This window comes from Spinacia oleracea, chromosome 1 (assembly GCF_020520425.1).
Source record: "Spinacia oleracea cultivar Varoflay chromosome 1, BTI_SOV_V1, whole genome shotgun sequence".
Classification (NCBI taxonomy): Eukaryota; Viridiplantae; Streptophyta; class Magnoliopsida; order Caryophyllales; family Amaranthaceae; genus Spinacia; species Spinacia oleracea.
Genome location: NC_079487.1, coordinates 13,567,146 through 13,591,132, shown reverse-complemented (window position 1 = coordinate 13,591,132; position 23,987 = coordinate 13,567,146). Strand labels below are relative to the sequence as shown.

At 35.7% G+C, this 23,987-nt stretch overlaps 2 protein-coding genes and 4 non-coding genes across 7 annotated transcripts; all 6 read right to left on the bottom strand.

Annotated features, from left to right (window-relative positions):
- Positions 1-494: 494 nt before the first annotated feature.
- On the bottom strand, positions 495-691 carry LOC130466702 (U2 spliceosomal RNA). The gene has a single exon (XR_008926870.1). It is a non-coding gene; the product is annotated as a U2 spliceosomal RNA (small nuclear RNA).
- A 502-nt stretch (positions 692-1,193) lies between these two features.
- Positions 1,194-1,389, bottom strand: LOC130466351 (U2 spliceosomal RNA). The gene has a single exon (XR_008926589.1). It is a non-coding gene; the product is annotated as a U2 spliceosomal RNA (small nuclear RNA).
- Positions 1,390-1,890: 501 nt separating this feature from the next.
- Positions 1,891-2,087, bottom strand: LOC130466641 (U2 spliceosomal RNA). The gene has a single exon (XR_008926812.1). It is a non-coding gene; the product is annotated as a U2 spliceosomal RNA (small nuclear RNA).
- A 502-nt stretch (positions 2,088-2,589) lies between these two features.
- On the bottom strand, positions 2,590-2,785 carry LOC130466352 (U2 spliceosomal RNA). The gene has a single exon (XR_008926590.1). It is a non-coding gene; the product is annotated as a U2 spliceosomal RNA (small nuclear RNA).
- Positions 2,786-3,207: 422 nt separating this feature from the next.
- LOC130462850 (uncharacterized) lies at positions 3,208-5,442 on the bottom strand. The gene is made up of 3 exons (XM_056831808.1): positions 4,536-5,442; positions 3,991-4,430; positions 3,208-3,762 (listed from the first exon to the last, which is right to left on the bottom strand). Exons 1-3 carry the CDS (start codon positions 5,440-5,442, stop codon positions 3,208-3,210), a joined length of 1,902 nt encoding a protein of 633 aa, XP_056687786.1.
- Positions 5,443-9,743: 4,301 nt separating this feature from the next.
- On the bottom strand, positions 9,744-22,602 carry LOC110792714 (uncharacterized WD repeat-containing protein C2A9.03-like). 2 transcript variants are annotated; one of them, XM_021997535.2, is made up of 10 exons: positions 22,155-22,602; positions 21,326-21,464; positions 21,019-21,186; positions 20,847-20,933; positions 19,399-19,533; positions 18,655-18,765; positions 12,591-12,682; positions 12,385-12,490; positions 12,153-12,239; positions 9,744-10,637 (listed from the first exon to the last, which is right to left on the bottom strand). In XM_021997535.2, the coding sequence occupies exons 2-10, from the start codon at positions 21,455-21,457 to the stop codon at positions 10,224-10,226; spliced, it is 1,332 nt and encodes a 443-aa protein (XP_021853227.1). In that variant the 5' UTR covers positions 21,458-21,464; positions 22,155-22,602; the 3' UTR covers positions 9,744-10,223. The 2 variants fall into 2 exon arrangements, with proteins under 2 accessions (XP_021853227.1, XP_021853228.1); XM_021997536.2 differs by lacking the exon at positions 22,155-22,602 and adding an exon at positions 21,979-22,097.
- Between the last annotated feature and the right edge of the window lie 1,385 nt (positions 22,603-23,987).

Here is a 23,987-nt window from a genome sequence, read left to right as displayed (position 1 = left end):
ATCAATATAGTTGGTTTTATATGTTTTACATAGTAGCATGTACTTTCTTCTTTCCATGTGGGACACTTTCTAACCAACTCAGGGTAAGATATACTCATATATAAAACCTCAATAGCTTCTTATCCTATCTTCGATAAATACTTCTAATGCATTTGGTCACCATATTCAATGACTATCCATGAATTTGATGATATATATATATATTTTTTTAAGCCAACTTAAGGCTCGTTTATTTTATCATACTCGAGGTCAAACTCGAAATGCAAACAAGCTTGTTCGTTAACAAATATCGAACAAACCAAATTCTTAGAATAAGAGTTTTTAAAAGATTCCTCAAGCTCAAGTTAGCTCGAACATTAATAATCTTTATAAATCTCAACCCGAACAGTCTAAAACTGGGTTCAACTGAACTCGTTTGCAGCCCTAGCTCTAGTTGGAACACACCAATTTATGATTGATTCATCGGCCAGTACATAATATTGGTTTGAGAAATAGTGGGGTACCCCAGGCCCATACAGCAGTGTAACGCATGGGCGACGTGCAAAGACCCCAATAGCAAGCTATTGTGATGGGTCTTTCCCCTTAAAAAATAAATTTAATATCGTTGTGGGCCAATGACCCACGTATCAGATATTAAACTGATAAGAACAGATACTACACTTGATCTTAGCCAAAAGGCCGAGAAAGGTATGAGTTGTACAAATCAATATAGTTGGTTTTATATGTTTTACATAGTAGCATGTATTTTCTTCTTTCCATGTGGGACACTGTCTAACCAACTCAAGGTAAGATATACTCATAAATAAAACCTCAATAGCTTCTTATCCTATCTTCGATAAATACTTCTAATGCATTTGGTCACCATATTCAATGACTATCCATGAATTTGATGATGTATATATTTTTTTTAAGCCAACTTAAGGCTCGTTTATTTTATCATACTCGAGGTCAAACTCGAAATGCAAACAAGCTTGTTCGTTAACAAATATCGAACAAACCAAATTCTTAGAATAAGAGTTTTTAAAAGATTCCTCAAGCTCAAGTTAGCTCGAACACTAATAATCTTTATAAATCTCAACCCGAACAGTCTAAAACTGGGTTCAACTGAACTCGTTTGCAACCCTAGCTCTAGTTGGAACACACCAATTTATGATTGATTCATCGACCAGTACATAATATTAGATTGAGAAATAGTGGAGTACGCCAGGCCCATACAGCAGTGCAACGTATGGGAGACTGCAAAGACCCCAATAGCAAGCTATTGTGATGGGTCTTTCCCCTTAAAAAATAAATTTAATATCGTTGTGGGCCAATGACCCACGTATCAGATATTAAACTGATAAGAACAGATACTACACTTGATCTTAGCCAAAAGGCCGAGAAAGGTATGAGTTTTTCAAATCAATAAAATTGGTTTTATATGTTTTACATAGTAGCATGTACTTTCTTCTTTCCACGTGGGACACTGTCTAACCAACTCAAGGTAAGATATACTCATAAATAAAACCTCAATAGCTTCTTATCCTATCTTCGATAAATACTTCTAATGCATTTGGTAACCATATTCAATGCCTATCCATGCATTTGATGATATATATTTTTTTTTAAGCCAACTTAAGACTCGTTTATTTTATCAAACTCGAGGTCAAACTCAAAATGCAAACCAGCTTGTTCGTTAACAAATATCGAACAAACCAAATTCTTAGAATAAGAGTTTTTAAAAGATTCCTCAAGCTCAAGTTAGCTCGAACATTAATAATCTTTATAAATCTCAACCCTCACAATCTAAAACCGGGTTCAACTGAACTCGTTTGCAGCCCTAGCTCTAGTTGGAACACACCAATTTATGATTGATTCATCGGCCAGTACATAATATTAGTTTGAGAAATAGTGGGGTACGCCAGGCCCATACAACAGTGCAACGCATGGGCGACGTGCAAAGACCCCAATAGCAAGCTATTGTGATGGGTCTTTCCCCTTAAAAAATAAATTTAATATCATTGTGGGCCAATGACCCACGTATCAGATATTAAACTGATAAGAACAGATACTACACTTGATCTTAGCCAAAAGGCCGAGAAAGGTATGAGTTGTTCAACTCAATAAAATTGGTTTTATATGTTTTACATAGTAGCATGTACTTTCTTCTTTCCATGTGGGACACTGTCTAACCAACTCAAGGTAAGATATACTCATAAATAAAACCTCAATAGCTTCTTATCCTATCTTCGATAAATACTTCTAATGCATTTGGACACCATATTCAATGACTATCCATGAATTTGATGATGTATATATTTTTTTTAAGCCAACTTAAGGCTCGTTTATTTTATCATACTCGAGGTCAAACTCGAAATGCAAACAAGCTTGTTCGTTAACAAATATCGAACAAACCAAATTCTTAGAACAAGAGTTTTTAAAAGATTCCTCAAGCTCAAGTTAGCTCGAACACTAATAATCTTTATAAATCTCAACCCGAACAATCTAAAACCGGGTTCAACTAAACTCGTTTGCAGCCCTAGCTAAAGTTGGAACACACCAATTTATGATTGATTCATCGGCCAGTACATAATATTGGTTTGAGAAATAGTGGGGTCCGCCAGACCCGTGCAACAGTGCAACACATGGGCGACTTGCAAAGACCCCAATAGCAAGCTATTGTGATGGGTCTTTCCCCTTAAAAATAAAATTAATATCATTGTGGGCCAATGGCCCACGTATCAGATATTAAACTGATAAGAACAGATACTACACTTGATCTTAGCCAAAAGGCCGAGAAAGGTATGAGTTGTTCAAATCAATAAAATTGGTTTTATATGTTTTACATAGTAGCATGTACTTTTTCCTTTCCATGTGGGACATTGTCTAACCAACTCAAGGTAATATATACTCATAATCATAAGCTCAATAGCTTCTTATCCTATCTTCGATAAATAATGCATTTGGTCACCATATTCAATGACTATCCATGCATTTGATGATATATTTATTTTATAAGGCAACTTAGGGCTCGTATATTTTATAAAACTCGAGGTCAAACTCGAAATGCAAACAAGCTTGTTCGTTAACAAGTATCAAACAAACCAAATTCTGAGAACAGGATTTTTAAAAATCTTCCTATAGGGCGAGGTTAGTAAATTTACTTTTCAAGATTGCCATTATATATATTTTTTTTTTGACATATGCTCAAAGAACAAACTAAACAAACTATGCAAAATTATTAAAACACAAATGAGAAGTAGACGCTGCAGTTTCTAGCTCACGGGCCTTGTGCACTTGTTGACGATCAACCTTGTTGACGCAACACCAAGAAAAGGTTTTCCCCACTTTCTTGATTTCCGCAACTGTCCACATGATCTGCACATCTAACATCGCATCCACTCGCAACAGTTCAACTAACCGATGTGAATCAGTTAAAATTGTAACTCTTGTTATCAAAGACTGAGACGCCCACCATAAACCTAGAAGACAAGTTGTAGCCTCTGTTTGCAAAGCCGAATGAGAAGTGCCTGGCTGCGCTCCTCCCAAAATTCTCCCCTCCTGCAGATATTTACCATCTAGAACCCAACCCATTCCAGCATTCCCAGTAATCTTATGCCACGAACCATCCACCAAGATTATAGCTGGAGCACCCTGGTCTTCCATACCCGAGATGATAGCCCTGAAAAAACCTGGTGGAAAAACTAAAGTATCCTCTGGAGGATGTAGAAACCCTATATTTGGGTGTTTTCGATGCAGAAGAAAACCATGTTCACTCATCCCCTTATTGATAAGCGCTTGAGCAGTTGCAATTATCGAAATCTCTCATCTAAATACCCTGTTATTCCTAGTCAACCACAGGCCCCAAAGTGTACTAATAAAGTACACTATTCTCAGGTTGCGGTTCCCATCTTGGCGTTGAAATTGCCGGATATAAAACAGAAACCATTCCGAAAAGGACATAGTTTCATTGAATTCTGAGTGGATAGCTAGAGATCCACTCCTCCAAACCTGTTGCGCAGAGTTACATAACCGGAAGAGATGTTGTATGTCTTCTTCGTCACACCCACAAACATCACAGAAGATCGAGACCTGGATACCTTTCCTCCCTAGATTGACTTTGGTTGCCAAGCCATTATGAAGAAGTTTCCACACAAATAATTTCCACTTAGGATGGATACCCGAAGACCAAAGCATCTTATAAATGTTATTTTGTGGCACATTTATCATATCAGAAGATTCCTCAACTGCTAGCATAGCGTAGGCAGTCTTAACCGTAAATTTACCCGATTTATGAAAGTCCCAATAAAGAAAATCTTCAGTATCCGAAGTTGGAAGTTCAAGACCAACTATTTTGCGAGCATCTTGGAATTCAAAGGCTGTCTGGATCCTCTCATGATTCCAACCCGCACCCAGAGGATGAATGAAATGATGGACTTTCCAATCCTTAGCTTGTTGTAATGTAACGTGAGAACTATAAACAGGAATTCCACCCAGGACCCACTTGTTACCCCCTACCGAAACTTTCTTCCCATTACCAATTTTTCAACTACAACCTCTAAGAACATTGTTGAAAGCTCTTCCCATGCCCCGCATATCCCAGGAGAGACATCGTCCGACCAACAAAGCTTGTATCCCAATATGCAAAGGTTTCAAGAATTTACGGTCAACTGTAGCAGATAGCATAGATTGAGAATTACTACTTAAACGCCAAACGTGCTTCATAAGTAAGGCCTTATTCAAGCATGAAGCACTTCGAATGCCCAGGCCACCTAGACCTTTAGGAAGCTGGAGAACTTTCTTACTAACCCAGTGAATCTCTTTAATTGACTTACCAGCCCAAAAGAACCGAGTTAAAATGGAATCAAGCTTGGTCGTTATGGAAAGAGGAACTTCCATACAATTAAAAATATGGGAAACCATAACAATAAGAACATAATTGATAAGGATCAACTTTTGAGGTTGAGGCAGATGACAAGAATTCCAAGCTGAAATCTTACCGGCAACCTTGTTAACTAAGAACTGAAAATTAGTATGCTTCTTCCCTACCAAATCAACTGGGACTCCAAGATGCATTCCAAAATTTTGAACCAATTGCATCTTAAAAATATCTTTGAAACCTTGTTGGTCAGCTACAGGGGTATTAGGACTAATTTTAAAATGAGATTTTTGTAAATTAAGTTGTTGACCTGAAATCCCGCAGAACCTGTTAAGAACTTTCACCAACTGGGAGCAACTATCAGTGGTAGCAATAAAAAAGAGAAGTACATCATCAGCAAAGAAAAGATGTGTCATCTGGGGGCCACCTCTCGTAAGTCGAATACCTTGAAAGAAACCTAAATCATTTCCCCAACTGAAGCATTCTAGAGAGGACATCCATACAGAACAAGAACAAATAAGGAGATAAGAGATCTCCCTGACGAATACCACAGGTCGGTCTAAATTGATCAGAGATAGACCCATTAACTAGGACTTTGTAGGAGACATTATATTGAGATAGACCCATTGCCATTATATTGAGAATTAGCAAACAGTGTAGAATTTGCAAGAGAAAGTCAAAAAATAAAGTGTCAAGCCCACACAATGTAGAATTTTCCTTTTATTTATTTTTTAAGCTTTTCTACATTATATATCCCTATGGTTTACTGATTTTTACGTTGTACCTATTACTATATACTCCCTCTGTCTCATAATTATAGTCCCGTTTGATCAAAAACACGGATTTTAAGAAAAATGGAATATAGTACATAAATAGTGGAATAAAGTACAAATAATGATTGAATTGCATAGAAAAGTGGAAAAAATACATGGAAAAGAGAACATAGTACATGGGAAAATGGAATATAGTACATGTGTGGGGTTTTCAATGCATTTTTAATTAATATAGTACATGGAAAGTGGGGACCTTAATAGCCAAAATTTGAAACAAGACTAATTTTGGGACGCCCGATTTAGAATACATGACTATAATTTTGGGACGGAGGGAGTACTAAAAGAGACACCAGAATAGACACGTGTCAATTCCTGGTGCGATTTTTTCCCGCCAAAAAGTTCTAATTTTTTTTCTTTTTTTTTTCTCTTAAATTACTAAAACTAAAATTGTATGCTACATGATATTGAAGACAGATTGCAACTATTTTATAATTAAAAAGGGTGACTATTCTTAATGCATTTATATTGGTGGTAACTTATTTTTCCTTTTTTAGTATTAGATTCCTCAAAATGAATACAATTAATAATATTTGACCATAAGTAATATATCAACGACCTTACATAAATTGGTCATAATTTCAGCGATTTCAGCGATCTTGAGAATATATTAAAGCAAATTTTCAACAATTTCATATTTAAATTGGTCATAATTTTATTTTTCCTTTTTTAGTATTAGATTCCTTGGTACAATTAATAATACTTGACCATAAATATTATTTGAACGACCTTACATAAATTAGTCATAATTTTAGCAATTACAGTAATAGATTTGTTAGAGAATCATGAAACTGCCATAAAAAAAAAGGAAAAACGATATAGAATCGTAATCTATGGTGCACGTTATGGAAATGATCTATTACATAAATTATATACATAACTAAAATCAACATATTAGTATAGAGCTTAACATATAAAAATCAACATATTAATATATCAAATATTTTGGTCAAATTAGCATATCAAGCATATAAAATACGGATTTTTCATGAAATACCCCCGAATTATGGCGTAATTCACCAAATGCCCCTCGACTTTCAGAAATTCACCAAATGCCCCTCACAAATGACTTAATACCCAAAATACCCTTACTAATGACGCGCCGTTAGTCCTCCGTTAGCCTAATTTTTAAATTCACCAAATACCCCTATTTTATTACTTATTTCATATAATACCCCTATTCTGAAACTTAATTCACCAAATACACATAACTTAAAATTACCCATTTTGATGCTCAGCGGCTAGTTTTTATGTTTGAAAATTAGCCGTTGCTTATTGTTTGCTTATAAAAACCCCTTTTCTGACTATTTATTGTAGTTTTTCTATTGTTTTGTTAATTTCATATCATTTTTGTCATGAGTTTTCTTTCAAAATCATCATCCACACCCATGAATCCACATATGTAAGAGTCCCAAACAATTTCTAATATTATGGGAGGAAATTTCCATCTGAGGCTCCGATACAACACTCAGTAAGTTTCAATTATGATCCAATAAGTTCAGGCCTCATCCAGTAAAGACAATGCACTTTAGCAGAGCAAAAGGCCAAAAAACCCCATTTTCAAAGGGATCTTATGTAAGTGAAGCTGAAGTAATTCAATCTAAAGCTAACACCTTAATTTTCTTATTGTCCGAATGGTAAAGTAACTAAGAAATCAAGTTCAATAACACATACATTTTTATCACAACCTCGATTTCAACTTGGATTCATGATGTGAAAATCTTGAGTTTGGAGGCAAATCTTTGTGCCAAGATTCATGTTTTTTCACTGGTTCATGAGCTTTGGAACATACCTTAGTTTCATTTTTTTTTCTTGTTCCCTCAAATCCAAAAATAGACATTTGTCCATAAATCTGACCATGTCAATAGGACCTAGCTCAAAAGAAAAGTGGGAAAACCTTTATGCCTCGACTGTAAGGTTGAGAGAAAGTTAGGAGATTGAAGAAAGATGTTTGGAGGCAGTAGAGACAGGAGACAAAAGGGAGTTAACGTTAAATATGTGGCATGGAAGCAATAGAAGCCGAGGTAGCTGGAACATATGCGTTAGAATAAAATTAATAAGAGCTTTATTTTTAATCTGTTTGCATATGTTAAAGATATTTCCCATATTGAAAAAGGAATACCTTCCGATTGCGTGGTAAATATAATTAATTGGTCACATAAAGAATAAGGTTCAAAAGAAGTAGCTATTTTCTTGAAGAGTTGCGACGTTTTGAGGTGTTTTTAGGAGTGTTTTCCGTTTTAGTGTTGTACCGGAGCTTCAGATTGAGTGTTGTATCAGATATTCGGATGTCAAATTTTCTCCCATGATAACAAAATTTATTTGGGACTCTTACATATGTGGACTCATTGGGTGTGGATGATGATTTTGAAAGAAAACTCATGACAAAAATGATATGAAATTAACAAAATAATAGGAAAACTACAATAAACCGTCAGAAAAAGAGTATTTATAAGCAAACAATAAGCAACAGCTAATTTTCAAACACAAAAACTAGCCGTTGAGCATCAAAATGAGTAATTTTAAGTTATTGGTATTTGGTGAATTAAGTTTCTGAATAAGGGTATTTGGTGAAATAAGTATTAAAATAGGGGTATTTGGTGAATTTGAAAATTAGGTTAACGGAGGACTAACGGCGCATCATTAGTAAGGGTATTTTGGGTATTAAGTCATTTGTGAGGGGCATTTGGTGAATTTCTGAAAGTCGAGGGGCATTTGGTGAATTACGCCAAAATTCGGGGGTATTTCATGAAAAATCCGTATAAAATATGTAATACGTAGTATGACGAAAATTGGGTCAACCGAATTAGATGATTATATAAATACATTTATCAATTATGCAGTAACTCTAGAGACCGAAATATTTCAGTCAAATATATTACGAAGTATAAAAAATATAAAAATTTAGTCATATAATTTAAAATTATCCGTGCATGCACGGAACCTAATCTAGTTCAAACATTATATATTTATATTGTACCCTGTAATTGTAAAAGTCAAAAACTTTATATCTGTCGTCCACCCATGTCAACAATTATCGTTATTTTTTTTTTGGGAAAAAATTAACAGTTTTCTGTATTTATGTTATGCTATAAATAAAGATAATGTTGATTATAATATACAAAAACCTTCGTTTATTTTTAAAGGAACGAATTGTTTACATTTTGTTTACAAGGATGAAGTTAGTTACATTTTACAAGTATAGCGGATATAATGTGGATGATTTCAAGATCAAAGAAACACCACCAATTTTTAAATGGACTTGGTCCACACTAAATTTATTGTGGACCATGTTTTAAAATAAAGTCAACAATTTGTTCCTAATTAATTTTGGCATTTTATTAGGATTATTATGGGAAAAAAATATCAGAATAGTGTCTTTGATACATTTGTGCTTGAATAATGTGATTTTAAGTCACAATTCGCTTTTAAAACATAGGCTTACTATGCTTCAAAAAATGGTTACTATGTCTCAAAATTTTGGTATTTAATTGATTATAATTATCATATAAACAATAAAGGTCATTATGCTGGTAAAAAGCGTGCTAGAGACAACTATTTATTTTGGGTCCACACTAATATTATTGTAGACCGGTCCACATAAGAATAATCCAAGAAACACAGGGGAATAAGGTAGAAAAAACCTTTCTATTTTTTACTTTTATAACCGGACCATAGTTGAATCTTGTTTTGCTTGGTTACTAATCTCTAATTTTGTGACGCATATGCACAAGAATGAAGATAGTTATATTAAGTTGCAAAGAAGAAACACCATATACCAACTCAAGCATCTGAAGGTGACAGAATTTATTGCCTTTCATGGGCATCCAAAACATGGTATTCATGATTGAATCTCTTTTATAAAACAGTTTTTATTTTACGTTATATTAACAATAATTTCGATAAAAGAACATTTAACATGACACATCTCATTACATAAGTCTTTAAAATTAAACTCGAGGGTGCAGAGACAATTTATTGAATATAAATGTAAGAGAGAGCGTGCCACGTGACACAAATACTCTGTAGATCAATCAAGAAGATGGATTGCATAATTTCGAAAACTCCGAATTTCTATATCATGAAAAAGACGTTAACTCCCCCAAACTAGAATACATCGTACATCTTTTGTTCATTACAGAAGAAACAGAACCCTTCTCGTAAAATGGGACTTCAGACCTCATCTTTCATAGATTTGGTGTTCACTTCTTCACAGACTAGATTTCAGACAATGTTACACTGATACTTACATCCAGCAAACGCGCGAAAAACAACAGAAAAACAGCAAAAAAAAGAAAAAAAAAGAAGGGGATGGGGGGATTGAAATAGAAAAGGTAGCTCCTGTCATACTATGATAGCATACCTCTCACTGTACAAATCTACAAGGTATACTATTACTACTAACTTACTAGCATTATCTCCTGCTGCTTTATTCTAATTTTGCCTATTTCATGCCAAAAGATCCACAGTTTTAGAAAACCTTAAAGCACAATCTTCAAACCCTTTTGCTAATGAATTGAATGGTTTCCCATTACTTAGACGAACGAATCCAGGTATTGGTACGCGTGTTTTCTATTGTACTGTAATAAGCTCGCGTAAGTCCTGTCCCATATTCCTATGTATAAACACTCGTCGTCAGGGCTCAAAGATACTCCCGAAATCTCCCCAAAGAAATCAATCTCCTGTCGCTTCTCGTAATTTGCTCTTGTATTGTACACATGAACGAAATCAGCTGGCTCAGCAGCCACCATAAACTTGCCGTCTGATGAGAATCGGATCGATCGAGTTGCACCCAAATTTCCTTTCAAAACGGCAACTGATTCTGAAAGCTTTCGCACGTCCCAAACACGGCATGTCTTATCTTGATTGCCTGTCGCAAAAACGCGGCCGTCTGGGTGCCAAGCCGTAGCAAATGAATAATCACGGTGACCTTCCACAGTTGAAACAACCTGCCCATGTAAAGAGACATGCTATTATGATCAATCCTTAATTATCAGGGCTTATTTACTACTGTTCAGTTTACTCGAATGCTGCATGTGTTTAGTTTATTACTTAGACTTGTAACAACAAATTTAACAATACAAACTAAAACTGGAAATTCTGTATAATACCCTCATACTAGAGGCTTAATTGCTATAATAAGCCAATCAAACGTAAGTTGCTTAAAACTAGATGAATCTATGTGAAAAAAGCATCTTGCCTCATCTAAAAAAAAAGTTACCTCTGTTCTAAAAGAAACGAAAAGTAATTTAAATAAAACCAAAGGGAGAGGAGGGAAAAGATCACAGCCGAGACAACCTCTTTCCAGAAAAAACAAGTTGTTTCCTATCTTGGTATATGTTGTGAAGTTAGTTATTCCTTTGTAATTACTAATACCTGATTACCTGTGATGTCTAAAGCTAGTTCCCTCGTTAAATTCACTTCTGTGGAAATTACTCTGGATTGATATTGAAATAACTGAATCATAGATGGCTGTTTATTTTGAGCAAGTTAGCATCAGAATTTTCCTGGTTAAGTTTGGGATCAATGAGCGTGGAATCAAGTGTAGTGATGAAGGCGATGCTTGAGCTGATTGCTTTGGAAGAAATTGATAATGTGATTTTTAGCTGGAACTATTATGTGAGTTTAATCTTGTATATAAGCTGGAACTATTTGGCGCGGCGGAGAGTATAAAGAAGGTATTATAATCATAAAAAAGAGCACACTGTTACTTAACAGTTTGATTACAGTTTGATTACAGCAAAACGTTGAAGGGTACCTTGTGTACTCCATATTATCAATCACTTTACAATTACCAATATGTGCTATTACTTGTCATGTTATCGATCAAAACACCAATTTGACATTACTAGTCAAATTTTATCATAATACTAGCTGTGGGTAACCTCATGGCACGAGAGGCATACAAAGGAAACAGATAGTGTAAGTGGGTAACCCAGCAAGGGAAGAGGCCAACATTCAATACTATTCCTTCAACCCAAGATTTTCGGGCAACAGTATATCAAAAGATGTCCATACTCCATAAGTAGGCTACAGTTCTGCTATAAAATTAGCATAGCTTTGACATCATAAATGGCAGATTGTAAGGAAGAAGATGATTAGTAAAGAACAACTTAACAATACGTTGTACTGATTGATTATCACGGAAATCACCAGTTACAACCTAGCCAATCTTTTCGAGAGGAATGGCACTCTCCCAATCTAAGACTACTAATCACTTTCTACAACGTTCAAGGTAATAATCCCTTCCTAAAATTCTCTTATTTTATAGTATTACTCTTCTAACTAACTCACTTATCTTTCTCCTCGAGATACTCCCCATTTGCCAGTTCATAGCATATGGCTTGGTTACTTACTATGCATAATCTGAACTGTAGACAAGCTCCACAATCAACAAAAAATCCAATCGAGAAATGCAAAGAGTAATATAAAAAATTCTTATTCTTCGATCATAAATTTCATACCTTTCCGCTTTGTGAATCAACTAGCAACCCATCGACATGATCACCCACTACAGCAATAAGCTTCCGATCTGGGCTAATTGATGTGTGCTGCATCAGAAAAAAAAAATCACAAGTCAGAAACATTTTGTGACTAAATTGACATGAAATCAAACACAAACATGACCCGTGCGTTCCATAGGGAGAGGCAAGGATGTGGGGATGTCGCTAAAAACACAAGGATGAAAGCACTCACATTTATTGGCCAAGGGAAACGAAAGTGGCTCAGGTGCTGAAAACTCTCCATATCATATAGTCGTATTCCACAATCATTGTTTGATGCCATGAAATGGTAACAACCACTGCAACAAAGGATTTCAAGCAAAGAGGTCCTCCATCAAAAATCTAATAAAATAAACATTTAGACATTTAGCCACGATGCTCATCTGTCACGGTCATTACCTCAAACTGTTATATATCTCGACTGCATTGGTGATAGCATTGTCATCATATGTTGTCCGAGCACAAAAACTTATTCCTTTTTTATCAAGGCGCTGCAAAATGTTGTAGAGTCAAAATACCATTGAATCTATCATGCAGCCAATTAATTTTGTAACACGCTAAAAGAATGGAAATATAAATGCTTAAACATAGTTGCCTGATAACCTAATATGAAATTGGGTATGGGTTCAAGGTTCGCTAATTTGTTAAATTAGTCCAAAAAAAAGTACCAGTTTCAAGTTATAATTACCTTTTCGGTCAGTGATTCACAGGGGAGGTAGAGAATTAAGTAAACACTACCTTAGACCCTAAGTCCCGAAAGAAGCATTAGGGATACAATAGGGTGAGATCCAAAAAATCTATGGCAGGAGCAACCAACAATTCCAAGGAAAAAATAATTCAATACCTCCAAAGAGTTATCCTAAAATGTGGTTACTAGTATATGTTAAGTCAGATTAGTGTCAGACACACGTATATCTCCATTTCATACAGTCATACTTGAACTTCTTCCCTTTCCTTAAAATACACTTGCGTTCTGGGATGTTTTCTGATAATGAAACCTTCAATTGTAGTTAAGTTCTGCAACCACAGATTACTACTTTGCACTAACTTTCCCACATAACCCACCCACTTAATTTTACTATCTCAATATTTTGTCGTTAAACCACCAGGTCCACCACTCCCACCTTTTCCCCCTCTTCATCACCACCCCCACCTTCACCACCAAACAGTCCACACCATCCCTAACCCTTTTCACATCACCCATTGGCCATCGGCCATTGCCAGCCACACCACCGTCGCTTATCGCCAACACCAGCTCCCCAACTGTCACCCATTCACCACTAGCGTAGAAGAATTGCAAACAAAGAGAATATCTTACCTCCAAAAGACAAAAAACAACAAAAAGTTGCACAAAAAGATCAATCAAACCATGATTGTAATTAGTGAGGTGGTCATCTGTAGGGGTGTGCAAAAATGGACCGGGACCTGAATCTGGTCCGGATTCAGACCTGCATTTTTGAGACCGGTCGGGACCAGTGGATTCAGGACCGGACCGCGGACCTAACAAATCAGACATTCCGGATTTAGGAGAGGACCGGACAAAAACCATGTCAATCCGGTATTGTCCAAAAACCGGGTTAATTTATTAAAACCCTTTTTCTTCCTAGGGGTTAATACCAAAATTAGGGTTATGTTGAGTACCAAATTTAGGGTTACGTTCACACACACAGCCTCGCGCCCTCATTCTCTCTCCGTCCTCCCTCATTATCTCTCCTCAATTCAAGATCTCAACTCTTGGACTAGTCGACCACCACCACTGCCAACGCATGTCCACCAAGCATCTCCTCCGCGAGTATGTAACAACAAAACCTTCTAGGTATTCATTATGTTTTTTTTGGTTATTTCAACTTTAAAAATTTATAATTTAGGATATTTAATTTTGAAAATTTATTGGGTGTATGTTAAGACGTTATTCATGATGCCCTTTGATTTCATTACATTGTGTAATTTTTGTGTTTTTACAATTTTTGGTTTGTGGGATTTTGCGGGGTTGGGAGAATTTTGTGAGGTCTTAGGGAGGTTCGAGTTCTGTCTAGGTATTTTGATAGGAGTGAGTTCACGGGGTTTTGCAGGGTTGGATGATTTTGAGTCTGGGTATTTTGACAGGAGTGAGAACACGAGTTCAGTTCATTGGATTATTTCTTATTCATGAGTTTCTTCTTTATTCTCAATTATCTACTTGTGATTCTTACCTGATGCTTTCTCAAACTCGGACATAATTTAGGTTTGCTATTCTTAACTCACACAATCCAGACGACAAGTCCATTTTCATGATATCACAAATTCACATCACAATTATTCACCAATTATCTCTCTACCACTCATATTAAAATAGTTGTAATTGTACTAACTTTATTTAAATTTCTATTTCAGAGCTTATATAATTAGCTTTTTATATGTGAAATCCTCCATTTTTGGCCTGCTGGCAACTTATTTTGTTTGTGCGTACAGCATCACAAGTTTAACATTTTAGAGAAGACCAACAAGAAACAACAACGGACTCTTATTCTTGTAATGTAAGATTTTTTTTTATTTTTTTTAAAGGTAAGAGAAGTACCCTACCGGCCAGAACCCCGCACAGGTTAACCCGCCCGGGTTAGCAGGCTAGACACTTTGAGAGTGGGGGGATGGTAAGGGGAACCCTCCCTCAAAGTGCCCCTAGTGGGGATTGAACCCCCAACCTTTTGGTTGGAAGGTGGAATCCTTTCCACTAGGCCAAGGCTTGCTTGGTCTTGTAATGTAAGATGCTAGACTATTTTTATAACATGTTTGTATTGTACTTTTTTTACTTTGGGTCCTCACTAAGTCACTTAAATTGCATTATTAGCATATATACTTTGTAGATGGAGAGCTCTCAATCCAAAATGCCGACCTTTTCAGTAGAAAGTATACAACCACTATCAGAAGTGAAAATGGAGGATTGTTCAAGTCCTTGCCTCCGGATAAGAAGCTGAAAGTGGGAAGACTATCTCTACATGAGAAAAAGTAAGAAGAGAGGATCTTTCTAGAGCAGTATTGAGTTTGTTGACGATAAAACACTTAAAGCTGAATGCAAGTATTGTGACACAACTTTAGCTTGTGATGGCAATAAAAATGGTTCCAAAAAATGTGAAGTATCATGCTGAAAGGTGCAGTGATAATTCTGAAAACAAAGATAAGGGTAAAGGAAAACAATCTGAATTGTTATTTTAAAAAGAAAACTAGTTTTTGGGCCCGGACGATGCCCCGAGTTACTACATTAATAACTTCACATTTAGTTAGATTTTTTTGCAATGATAACGTGAAACATGTCATGTCCTAGTGGTGAAACTTATTGTTTAAACTCAAGTTTGGGGGTTCAAACCTTATACAAACCATGATTAACATTTTTTATGTATATAAAAATTACATGAGTGAAAGACTCATTAACAGAGCACCACGTGTAACGCATACTTTCTTACAAACGCTTTTTAATATATAGTATAGATGATAATGCTCAATCAAACGATGGGACTGTAAATCTAAAAGATGTAAGAAAAGCATTAGTTCGTATGATCATTACTGATGAGCTTCCATTCAAGCATTTAATTCTTTTGTCCAAGTATCATGTCCAAGATTTCACATTCCATCTCGTACTACCATTGTTCGTGATTGTTTGCAACTCTGTTATGGTGGAAAGGGAAAGTTGAAAGAAGTGTTTAAGAGTTGTCAAAGAATTTGTTTGACCACTAATACTTGGGCATCAATTCAAAGGACTAACTACATGTGTCTCACATCTCATTTCATTGATAATGATTGAAAATTGAGTAAAAAGATAATAATTTTGTCTAATATCTAGTCATAAAGGTGAGGCTATTGGTAGAGTATTGGGGTATTAAAGATAAGCTTTTTACGGTGACAGTTGACAGTGCTAGCTCTAATGTTGTTGCTTGTGCATACTAATGAACAGGAAAATATGTTCACATTAGATGCATTGCTCATATTGTCAATCTTATTGTGTGAGATGGCATTAGAGAGCATGGTGTGTGCATTGATTGTTAGAAATGTTGAGAGATATGTTAAGAATTCTCCTGCAAAAATAGTGGTTCGATGAGCTTGTGCAAAAACCTGACATAGATAGTAACTAGTAAGTCTTCCTTATCCTTTGATGTTCACGCTTGTTGGAACTCGGGTGGAATATCTCTTCCTCATGAAGAGGATTAGAAGGATAATGAGAAGCCTCCTGAATCTGATGATTGGAAGAAGGTAGAGAGGATGCTTTTGCTTTTGAAGGGGTTTTATCTTTTGACTCGTCTCATTTCTGGTTAACTTTATGTGACGAGTAATAAAGGCTTATACTAGATTGCCGCTATGTATGATATGCTGAATAAATGGGAAGAAAGTCTAGATTTGGATTTTCGAACTATGGCCGTTGCAATGAAAAAAAAGTTTGATAAGTATTGTGGGTGTGGAGAAAATGAATATGTTTATTTATGTTGCCTCTATTCTTGATCCTCACTCCAATTTCTAGTTGTTCAATTGACATGATGTGATATGTATGGAAATGAAAAGGACATTAAACTTGCCAATGATGTGAAGGATTACACTTATAAGTTATTTGATAAATATAGAATTTTGTGTTCTTTTATATGCCTCAAAGTGGTCACAATGGAGATAATATGTCAATTGATTTAGATGACGGTAGTAATATAGGAGGGGGTGGAAACTACATGAACAGTCTAAAGAATGAAGGAAAAAGGTGATATGTGAGGAATAACTTGGATAGATACATAAATGACCAATTAGGGCAAGAGGAATAAGAAATGGATGCAATAACTTAGTGGGGTACTAATGGACATCGTCATCCTTCTTTCACACGACAAGTGATATACTACCTATCCCAATGTTCACAGTTGCATCTAAATCCTCTTTTAGCACGGGGGGTCATCATCTAGATCCATTTCGAAGTTCTTTGACTCTCACGGTAATATCTCTTTATCTTTTAAATTTATGAAAATTAACTTTGTTTCTCTTAACTTATAACTTCACATAACCTTTATGCAATATTTTACGTGTAAAAAATGGTTCAAGCTCTAATTTGCAACAAATGATTGGCTTAAAGCAAAGGGATTACCAATTGTTGATGTGGAAGAAACTATGAAAGACTTGGAAGAAATTGAGAAAGGCAATGCTTTTTAACTCTTCTATTTTTATTTATTTTTACAATTCCTAATTTTTCATTTGATTCATTATTATCGATCTATTTTCTCTATGAGCAGAAATGCAATTTGATGATGTGGATCATTAGGTCGTGTTTGTGGACTCGGTGTGATTTAATGGGAAGTGGAGCAAGAAGAATGTCAAGCTGTATATTTTGGAGATATGTAAACTGTTTCTTTTGTTTAGACTTGCCAAGTTCTTTTTTGGGGATTTTTTAAGATTGTAATTGTTGTTTGTGGAACCATTGTGTTCTTGATTGACGTAATAGTATTTATAATACTCCGTTCTTCCGTAGTGGTCCTCTACTACAAATTGAATTAGCTGAATGTTTTTGATCCAAAAAGCAAAAAAGTGCAGCAGGTTTTTTATACTATAAATATCATCTACTAGAAACATGCAACAGGTTCTTTGTTTATAAAAATGAAGAAGATTGCAAAAATTACAAAAACCAGACCAACCGGTCTGGAGCGGAATTTTCAGGACATGACCGGTCTCCGGACACAAAAAAGAAGTAGATTCTGAATCCGGTCCATTCCGGTTCGGACCAGATTTGGGCAGGTGCACGGTCTTAGTCATGTGTAAGTGGGGGACACATACCTCTATCCACAATCACGTGTACATTGTAAGTGATACAATTTAAAGGAGACTGGGTAAATACATTAAAATACTGTGTTTTCATATTTTAGGCCCAAAATGAAGTGTGTCCATAAACATGTCTGAGAGTGGAGTAACATAGCTACTAGCCTACAGGGTTCTTTCTTTAAAAAAACAACAACTCTGTTTTTAGATTGGGCTAAAACAGTTGGTTTAATTAATAGTAGGGTCCCCGTTGCTTCAAGCAAGGGGCCAATCAGCAAATAAATTGAGTTTATCCTACAAGACTGACTACATGGAGGGGTAAACCATTGCCATACTTTGTTAGGGGTAGAGCTTAAGCAAAATGAGGTGGAGAAGGGAAGGATGAGGAAGCAGAATATTGACCCTTGCCCAAGGGGAAAGAACGCACATGATCTAAGAGAGGAGCAATCTAACTCAACCTTTCACTTTGACCCTCTGTTTAGAAGTGCTAAAATAGTTGGACATATGTGATGATAGACTAACCAAACTATGAAGTAATTCTCAAACACTGGCTCAAGATGTTATTACTTATTAGACAACTATCCACTCATTCCTCGGTGATAACATACTGACATGTATAGAGATGAAATGACAATTGAGTTCGTATTTATAAGAAAAGAAAAAGGATTCACGTATCACAGAAGACAAAAAGAAGATGCCAACGTACCTTGCATACTAATTCTCCTTGGAACCCCCCTGCAACCATGAGTTTGTCTTTGACGGCTAGTGTACTAATCTGAGTTTGGGTAAAACCTTCTACCAAACTCCCTTTGTGTTTCTGTAACATCAAAATACAAGGAATGCCATTTATCACATATCAGCTGAGGACTAAAGAAGCTTTAAAAAGGAAGTAGCATGGGAAATAGGGGCGGATATCCTAATATCATGCTAATACACAAAAAGTGACTTGCATTATCATTGATAAGTCTATCACGACAGAAACCGGATACGAAATCTAAAACGACAAGATAACATGACACGAAAAAACTGGGTTAGTGTCAAGGGTTAAGACACGTTTAATTAAACGGGTCTAGCACGACAAGACATATTTAATTAAATGGGTCGGGTTAGTGTTGAGATTCTGACACGATTTAAACCGCCTAAGAAAAAACAACTAATAATTCAATGTATTTGGTAATAAACCTTTATAATGAAACCAACTTTATTGAACAAACCAGACAACACAAACACGGAAAAAACCAGCTAGTGTCAAGACTCGAGAGCTTCCGATACAATTAGTTAAACGGGTGAACACGACACGACATGTTTATTAAACAGGTCGGGTTAGTGTTGAGGTTTACCAACCCTTTTATATTCTACACAACATGACCGAGCCCGACACATTTTCCAGCTTTAACTATATACTGTGGAATTCTTCCAAAAAAAAGTTTCAAGACAAGAGTGAAAATACCTCATTTGGGGAAACATGTCCAGCAAAATTAACAACTTCCGACAAATTTCGAGTTAATGATGACCAGTGCATCACTTGATAGTTGGACATGAGATACACGTCATGTTTTGAAGTAGCCCAAACAAGATTTCTTAACTGCACGTAAATGAGCACAACAATGTCAAATGTGAGCCAAATCCAACAACATACAGATAAGGGGGACAAAAATGAGACCGAAAGATAGGCCTCCTAAGAACTGGGCAAAACCTTTTAGATGGATGGAAGATTATAATAATATTTAGTGATAGAAGCAACAACTATGAATCTCAAATAACGAGAAATACAACCAATCTGAAGGACAATAAACAAAATTAAATTTTAAAGAACGCTGAACACATGCAAATACTGACATTAGACAGTAACCACTAACAATAAAAGTGATGAACGCGATGAAAGTCCCAGGATGTATCAATATCTCATTATGTCCTAGTACCCTAATTTTAAGTTGTCCTAATGCCCTAATTTAAGTTGTCCTGCGTTTACGAAGACAATATCATATAACCACCTAATAGGCTAGTAAACTGGCCCTCTTAATGGTTTTGGATTCCGGCTAAACGAGCTTCTAACTATTCACCTCCCAAATTCGCAAATCTTAAATGGGTTCATCCAAAAATCAAGTTGGCTTATCCAGGACTCGTGGCTTTCAGTCCTGCACGCCTCCCTTCTTACAAGTTACAACGAGTTCAGCCAAGCGAGGAATGAAGTGAGACTGAATCCTTACTTCTCTAGCGTTCCGCGTTTTTCCCTTTTTTGAGGGTTGCTCCTAGACAAAGAGTTGGCTTCAATTACCTGTCTAGTCCCAATAAAGACAATTGATTACCTCCATTTTGCTCACATTTACAGAGAACTCACATGTGAGGCAGGCTTAAGATTGTCCTCCTTGAAGATGAGGAGCAAAATAACTACCTCATAAGTCTAGTCAATTATTTCTTTCATTGCCAAATGATTTTACTACACAACCTAACATAGAATTAGAAATGGTCTGTCTCGTTCTCTTCCCTTCAGAACAGCTTAAGCACGCTTTCAATAACAAAATTTAACAACATGAACAAAGCCCCTAGAGGCTCCAATATAACCCTTAACTAGCTGACCACCAGAAGGTTGTTTTTGGTAAACCCACATAGTAGAATTGATTAATATTGCTAAAAGATGCACTATCCAGTATCCACCTACCTAAAAACACAACGCATAGAGAGATAGAGAGAAGCATAAAATTCGGGCACAATGCAGTGAAACAGAACTGAGAAAATTCCAGACAGCAGTTTCAGCAGGGGGGAAAAGCCTCGCTGTCAAGTACAGAGTTAGGAGCCAACTACTTGCAACATGAAGAACAGAAAGAAAGAGCAACATCTTGAAGGATTGGCTGTTTTTCTCACAGAACCGATACAGAAAAGCAGAAAGCTACAAACCTGAAAATGTAGAATCGTAGGCTTGACCAGTCTTGAATTGTAGAAGAACTCATAGTAACTTCCACCTTTCTCTTTGGACTTCCATTCCTAATAACACCAAAATAAAGTAAATATTCAATATCCCAATTACCCCAAAAGACATTTACTCATTAAACCCTCCAAGGTAACCAACCTTGTCTATGGAGTCCCCTGAAGAGGGTACATTCTCATAATTCTTGTATTGTTCCAGCCTAGTTAACCTGTATTTCTCTCTCGTTATATTCAATCTATCCCACGGAATACCCTGAATATCTTTGCCTCGTCTGGCACTGGCAGCTGAGGTATCCGTCACCTTCGTAAGCTGCTCGAAAACATCCAGAAAAAAGTTTCAGTTTCAAAAAGAACAGTACCCAGAATCAAGAAAAAACGAATTCACAGTTCCTTTTTTAAACAAGAAAATTTGCATTAAATAGAACCACATGACTAGAGAGATTACAGACCAAATCATACTCATCCATTCCTATATTCCCATCATCTCTATGATAAAACTCCCCGTCCACTTCATCAATGAATTCTGCCACATCCTGCTCATCAGCCATATAGTCGAATTCGTCGACTTGCTGTTGGGACATGATTCACCTGCATCCAAATGTCGATTGGCATTAGGATAAAAAGGGTAGGATGAAGAATTCATACATAATTTCCAACCTAAACCCTGTTTGTAACACCCACCCAACTGCTCTACCACTCAGAGATAAATTATATTCCATAAATATACAGAAATTGGAAATTACCACCAAACAATTAAACTCTTAAATCATAAGCATCAATTGTTAGTCAATTCTGTTAGTTATCAATTAACTTAACCCCTAATATTTACCCTCTTGAACAATCAACCACCAAACATAACTAAGATCAATACTGGGTACCAATATTAGATCTTCTATAGATCTTCAATCACCAAAAGAAGTACAAGTAGAAAATAAAATCGAGAATCAAAATCCAAAAATTCCCATGAAAAATCCCCCAGAATTTCCAAATCTAATGAACACCCAATTCAGAAAAGAAACATAACCCATCTCGCACAACTTGAACCCCATACAAATTCTCAAAAAAACAAACAAAATTTGAATCGCAAAACCCTAAAACATACCCTAAAAATGCAACTAAAGAACAACCCAGAAAGAAAAAATAGATAAAAACACTAAATATCTAGATTATATAAACCTAAAAAATTACAAAAGAATAATATAGGTGACACAAGGAGATAAGAAAATAAACAAAAAGTATGAATATTAATAAAAGGTAAACGGATAAAGACATCACCACCTTTAATTTAATTTTTAATCAAATTAAATTTTGGGGCAGGAGAGCAATCTGGAAAACTCTCGTTCTCCTTCAACTTCAATCCCTTCTAAATATCAGATGTATCTTGTTAATGGTTTTGTTTAGTGATTAATTTATTTATTTTATTTATTTATTTATTTCCAGCAAAAAAAACGACTTTATTGGGTTGTGGGGGAAAGAGAAAACTGATGTGCCGAAAAATTAAAATAAAAATTGAAAATCAATTCAACTATTCTATTAATTTTGTGTCCCCGGATTATAGAAAAATGGTTGCAGCATTTAATTGATTGATTGAAAGGGGGATTAAGGGTAAATTAGTATTGAGAAAAGAGATTAAAAAGAAAATATAAAGGTGGGGTTTGGCGAAGCAGAGATTTTGTGCAGATAGGAAGGGGATGAGAGAGAAAATGACCAGATTGTGATGCGACGGTGGATCTCCGATTTTTATGATTCTTTTACCTTTATAAAATCTTTTTATGGGTATTTCAAAATTTTATTTACATTTTCTTTTATATTACTCTTTATCATATAAATACTTTAATATTCTATCAGAATTTGTGTCCAGTGATTATTTTAACCAATTAAATTCACTAGGCCATTTAATCTCTCACACTTTTCTATTGGGATATAAATTTTTCTTATTTTCCCAATATCAGAATTTTGATAAAAGTGAAAATATTATAAATAAACGTAATTTGTCTTGTTTAAATTAAAAAAAATAGAAGAATCTCAATGCACATTAATTAGTCGTTAAAACGCTTGCAAAATACCAAACGTAAAGAACAAAAAGAGACGGAGGGAGTAATACTTGTTTGTTTTTTCCCTTGAAATGTTTACTCCCGAATTTTTGCGGACTTCAATGCACATACTTGACCAATAACAACATGCGGCAATAAAATTTAAACTTTGACATTTTTAATGTGGGAATAACCCATCAAGGTTATATTAACTCCATTCCCATTTTTTATGTGGGAATGACCCTTTTTTATAGACAGCAATAAAAAAAAAAGATTTTTTTCTCTCGGAGATAAGGGTTAGCTAGGGTTTCCCATAGCCTGCTTCGTGGAGTATTTTTCTTCCTTCTCAGATTGAGAGGTGAGATATCTCATGCTTGTTTGTTGTTACGAGATTAATCCACGAGACTGAAAAGACTGTGCATGTGGGTGGCCTGGTGTGCTTTTGCTTCTGAATTGGAAGATGGCGGACGATCTTGAACGAAAGTTGAATGGGATGACCTTGACAATTGAATGTGAGGAGGCGGATGATGAAACAATTGCTGAACAACTAATGTTATGCCTGGTTGGTAAGCTCCTTACATTAAACCCTTTTAGCATCGAAGCGATGAAAAACACCATGAAAATAGCATGGAGGTTAGGGAAGGGGGTAGTAATACAGGAAATTGAGAACAAGATGTTTATGTTTCAATTCTTTTCCATGAGTGACAAGATGAAGGTGTTGGAGGAGGGACCATGGTTCTTTGACGGGGCTCCGTTACTATTCAAGGAGATCGAAGAAGGTATTCAACCATCAGAAATTATTTTTGATACGATCAGAATGTGGGTGAAAGTAGAAGATGTTCCTCTAAATAAACGTACAAAATCTATGGTTGTATCGTTGGCGTCAAGCATGGGCAAATTCGTTGAATTCGACGACTCTGGCCCTATAGGATGGAGCAAATACATGCGGTTTAGGGTGGATTTGAAGCTTGATAAACCATTCCGGAGGATGACACGGATAGGTACATCCAATGGCAGTAAGTTGATAAAATTTATATATGAGAAATTGATGGATGTATGTTATTCTTGTGGGAGGTTG